Below are 5,000 nucleotides of genomic sequence, written 5' to 3' on the forward strand. Positions count from 1 at the left end.
GGTCGAGGGTCGGAATCGAACCAGGAACCTTGCGATTACGTGGTAAGCTCATTAGTGTGCTACGCCACTAAGCGCCCCCAGAAACCCCTTTTCCAGGTGCTAATAGAGCTTTATATTGTAAGGGAGTAGAAAGGGAGAGTCCCATCGTCCACGGTCAATATGTAGCACCCACATATCAAATCAAATCCCGTTTTATTGGTCACGTACATCGCATACAGTCATAAGTGATATAGTGAAATGCTTTTTGAATCCAGCTCCTCGTACAACAACAATCAATAAGTCAATGGTACAATATCATAAAGTAACAATATAGTGAGTAGCCAGTCATTCTGCATCAGAACTGTTTCTGTACTACACATCTGCTATCACAACAGACAGATGAGGAGTGGCTCGTATCAATTAGCCAGGGAAGCTAGAGAAGGGACGGGACGGTGTATACATTACCTTGTAGCTGGAGCTCTTGAGGACCAGATAGCCCTTCTCGATGAGGTCGAAGGTGAGCTTGAGGTACAGGTAGGAGCCCTGGCTGAGGGCCTTGAGGTGAGTGCTGAGCTTGCCGAAGGTGGTGTTGTCCATCTTGCCGTTGAGGGAGATGTTGTTCTGGATCTCCGGGCTGCTGTGGATGCGGTGGAGGATGTACCCCTGCAGGTCCTGGTCGATGGCCTCGTTGTCCTCCAAACCGTCCAGAGAGATACGGTGGAACGGGAGCAGCTTGGTGATGTCCTGGGGGGGAAGAGAAGAAGGATGGGAGGATGAGGGTGTGGAAGTAAACGAAAAGAGTCAGAGACAAAAAATGAGAGATTAGGGGAGGAGCAGCGGGAGCGTCTGTTTTCTGCCTGAACATTTTAGGATTGTCCTCTGATGACGATCAACTGATAATCTCTACCTCAAAAGACGTTGGCTCTCTTATGAATAACATAACAACTATAATGAATAACTCAATGTGTTTGATTGACCACACACTCTTGTTGGAGGTAAATGGGTGTTGTCCTACCTGCAGGGTGGTCCTGACAGTGACCACCAGTTTAATCCAAGGAGGGAACTTGTTGATGGTTTTACTGAGGAAGGAGACGATGGTGTCACCGTAGTCAGGCTTGTGGAACTCTGCCTCGTTTAGGCCGTCGATGAGGATGATGAGGTCATCTTCAGAGGTGATCTTCCTCTCTGGGACACACAGGCAAAGCAGAGGGTCAGTATAAACCAAAAAAATACATTACAGGTGTCATCCATTTTGGGTTTTGTTGGGTCTCTTGGTGGAGCTTATCAATATAGGACTTTGAATGTTCTACCTAATGTGCTTGGACCTTTATTTAGTGCATCAGTGGGGTTACATGTGTACGATTTATGACTCATCAAGAGTCATGCAAGGACCATGTTCATAGCATCATTTATGTGTACGATCACCACTCATCAGTGTACATGATATCACCTTTGGAGAGTGCATCCAGAGGCTCTAGAGTTAACCTTTGACCCCATCGTACTGACCTCTGTAGAGCGCATCCAGGGGCTCTAGGACCCCTCTCCTGAAGGAGGCCAGGGGGTCCTGGACGCAGGAGCGCAGACTGAGCATGCTCTGTAGGTGCGGCTCCCTCAGCAGCTGTTCCCGGTAGGCGATGAGCTGGGGCGAGCGACACAGCAACGCCGCCACGTTGTGGACGAACTCCGGCACCAGGCACGTGTAGGCATTGTCCGCCTGGCAGTAGTGGTACGCCACCACCTGGGGGCGATAGAGAGAGGTGGGGGAGGTCAGACTAGGGGCAAGTATGATACGGCAAATTCTTTAACTCATTCAGTGCCGAGGGTGAATAAAGTCGCCCAAATTGTCAACATTCTAGAGTGCCAAGGGTGACTTTGTTCGCCAAAAATCCTATAAATTATGATGCTTCATTTTGCAGCCAATCAAAGTATTGTTGCTAGGTAAACACCACATAGAACACTTGGAACACTCTAGGTGGTGAGAGTTCCGGAATTCTTTGGCAGTTGGTGGGTTAACGTATTTGATTGATTTAGCATTTGGGGTTTAGCAATTCCAATGGTTCCTTTGTGGCAAGCAAACTAAATGAAGCACAGCATAACTATTTGAAAGTATGTCTATCTGACCAAGTTCTCGTAATAATACTGTCTTTCATTGAAGACGACTGTTAATACAATATAGTGTTTCCTGTGTGATTTCAACTGAAATCTAGTTTTATAAGCCGCATCGCTACAACTCATTTGGGACTGAGTCAACTTCTTCATGGTGGATGATTGCGGTGTAATGAAACATAACACTTTGCTTTACACTTTCATCATGAATAATTCAGTGTTCCTCACTGCCGAGTCGAGAGAATGCGAATCAGCGTGTATAACATTTAAAAAAACACCGCGACCCAAAGGAGTCAAAAGTTAAACCATCACCACAATACGAAATAACAAAACAAACTTTGTTTGTGTGTAGACATGATTGGTTATCTTAGCACGGCATAGCCGGGAGCAACACTCAGGGCATGAAAGACAGGATAAGGTGAGCCAATTAGAAAGCGCCAGCGGGCGAGAGGAGCCCTGGGATTGGTAGATCAGACAGAGAGGTGGCGGTGCCATGGTTACGCAGGGCATCAGCAGGGACAGAACAAAAAATACAACAAATATCATAGAATGCTAATTTCTCCGTCACAGAGGAATAAAGGGAAAACAAAGGGAGAGAGAGAAGAAAAAAAAGAAGGCAAGTTAGCTCAATTATTAATGCATGGAGTTAACAAGATCTAATAGCTTGGCAGGGAAATGGCTTTCTGCAGGGATAAATATTTCATAAGGCTCCCTGGCAAAGTTGTTTTTTCTTTTTTAAACACATCTGCATAATGCAGCAGGCTGGGGTTTGGGGACGAGGGAGAGACGGGGGAGAGAGACGAGGGGGAGGAGAAGGGAGGGGAGGGACGGGTAGAGGGGAGAGAGGGGCCAGGCACGAGCGCTGTGGTGATGCTTACACACCGTGAAAGGCTTACACACATCAAACAGTTTTAGCATTCAGAAAGTCAAGCAGTATTTATTCGTGTGTGTGTGTGTGTGTGTGTGTGCGTGTGTGTGTGTGTGTGTGCGTGCATGCGTGTGTGTGTGCGTGCATGCGTGTGTGTGTGTGTGTGTGTGTACCTGAGACGCCAGTCTCCTCATGGCCTCCTCCTGGCGACGCCTCATCTCGGGGGTCCCAGGACAGCTGCCTCCCCCCAGCGTGCCGTGGGAGGGCTGGGGCTGGGTGAGGGGGAGCCCCTCTCCATCTGGAGGAGGGCACACACACACACACACACACACACACACACACACACACACACACACACACACACGCACGCACACACACACACACACACACACACAACAGAGCAGTAAAGAGTGTGTTCATTGTAGCACCATGCTAATCTTATTAGCATCGTGGTAAGCAACACATACTGTATGCACTCTGTGTGTATCTGAGCTGATGCCCATATTTGGGCGAGGCAGGTGTAACCTGCGTGTCAGGTGATGCCACCTACGTTTGGGCGAGGCCTGCGGACTGTCCGAGGCGATCTGCCTCATGCGGGTGCCGTGGCAACTGAGCGCCACCAGGCGGGAGATGATGGCCGTCTTGCCGTAGCCGATGTTGCCCACCACCACCACGCCACGGTTGGTGCCCGTGTTGGCGCTGTTCAGCTGGGCGTCCACCTCCTGGAACAGCCAGTCTCGCCCGGTGAAGACAGAGTCCATGGTGATGCTGGGCACCTCGAAGAGCAGGGGCTTCAGGGCGATGTCCGCAGGCCGGTAGGGGGCGAAACGCACTGGGGGGGGAGGAAGGGGGGGGGGGGGGGGGGAGTGGGGGAGGTGTATAGTTAGGCCTACAGTATATACAAACACAGACATACAGTTAAGTGTGTCCATACTCTTCTACACACTGTTGTGTTATCATGGTGCCCCCTAATGCAATCCAATAGGTGGTAATGAGGATCAACAAAAACACAATCAGACTACGTGTGTTTGTTTAATCCAAACATGTCTGCTATATATGGATTTATTTTTCTCCTGTGTGTGCTGCTATCACTAGGGGGAGTCGTTTGACAATGTTCATCAAAGGCTGGGCATCTCTTCAGCTGAATAAGTGTAACATTAAAACAAAACAAATGGATGTGAACAACTGTGTTTGGACTAGAAGACTGTAAGTCTGGAAAGTTGACATTGTTTTTCTTTGAATATCAATGACCAGTGTAAAGAGGTGGCTGTGGAGACTAAAACACTACCTCTGACAGCATACAGTACCAGCCAAAAGTTTGGACACAAACTTGCCAAGTGTGTGCAAAGCTGTCATCAAAACAAAAGGTGGCTACTTTGAAGAATCTAAAATATAAAACATATTCTGGTTCCTTAACACTTTTTTGTTTACTACATAATTCCATATGTGTCCCTTCATAGTTTTGATGTCTTCAATATTAATCCACAATGTAGAAAATAATAAAAATAAAGAAAAACTATTGAATGAGAAAGTGTGTCCAAACATTTGACTGGTACTGTACGTGCACAGTCACTCACAAGCTAAGCAGTGAGGATACATGGAGAGAGACATTGTAGAGAGATGTAACCAGTTAAAAGTGACTTACGTGACTGGGACTGCCAAGCATGGGTGTTAGCTGAAGCTGAGACAAACAGAATAGACAAGCAGAGAGAGAGCGAGAGAGAGAGAGAGAGAGAGAGAGAGAGGGAGAGGAGAGAGAGAGAGGAGAGGGAGAGAAGAGAGAGGGCATTGAGAGAACAGCAGTGGACAGAGACAGTGAGGGCAGAATGGAATCTGGCAGCAGAGTGCAGTATGCTAGCTAGCTAGCGAACAGAGCAAGGTGCACAGTTGATCCATCAGCTCCCATCACACGCAGACACACAGATTAGCCCTGCGTTCAACGGACCACACTGTCAGCGGCTCTGTACCGCTACTGTGTCCTAGGGCAGCCGATGGGGCTAAGCAAAGGCGTACACCAGGGGAGGCCGGTGGAGGTAGAAATCAGAGG

General features: G+C 48.3%; 1 protein-coding gene across 2 annotated transcripts in view; it reads right to left on the reverse strand.

Annotated features, from left to right (window-relative positions):
- Nucleotides 1–5,000, reverse strand: part of tanc2b (tetratricopeptide repeat, ankyrin repeat and coiled-coil containing 2b) — a gene marked incomplete at its 3' end in the record, with an annotated part of 22,315 nt that overhangs the window by 13,742 nt on the left and 3,573 nt on the right. Inside the window, exons 2-7 of one of the 2 annotated variants that reach the window (XM_083687967.1) lie at nt 4,599–4,634; nt 3,504–3,785; nt 3,127–3,251; nt 1,486–1,717; nt 995–1,164; nt 445–723 (exon numbers count right to left, since the gene is read on the reverse strand). In XM_083687967.1, coding sequence (XP_083544093.1) covers nt 445–723; nt 995–1,164; nt 1,486–1,717; nt 3,127–3,251; nt 3,504–3,785; nt 4,599–4,634 — 1,124 coding nt within the window. Of the gene's footprint in view, nt 1–444; nt 724–994; nt 1,165–1,485; nt 1,718–3,126; nt 3,252–3,503; nt 4,065–4,598; nt 4,635–5,000 lie in introns of those variants that run through there. The other variant, XM_083687966.1, reaches the window with a different exon arrangement.

Source organism: Argentina silus, assembly GCF_951799395.1.
Source record: "Argentina silus genome assembly, chromosome: 16".
Taxonomy (NCBI): Eukaryota; Metazoa; Chordata; class Actinopteri; order Argentiniformes; family Argentinidae; genus Argentina; species Argentina silus.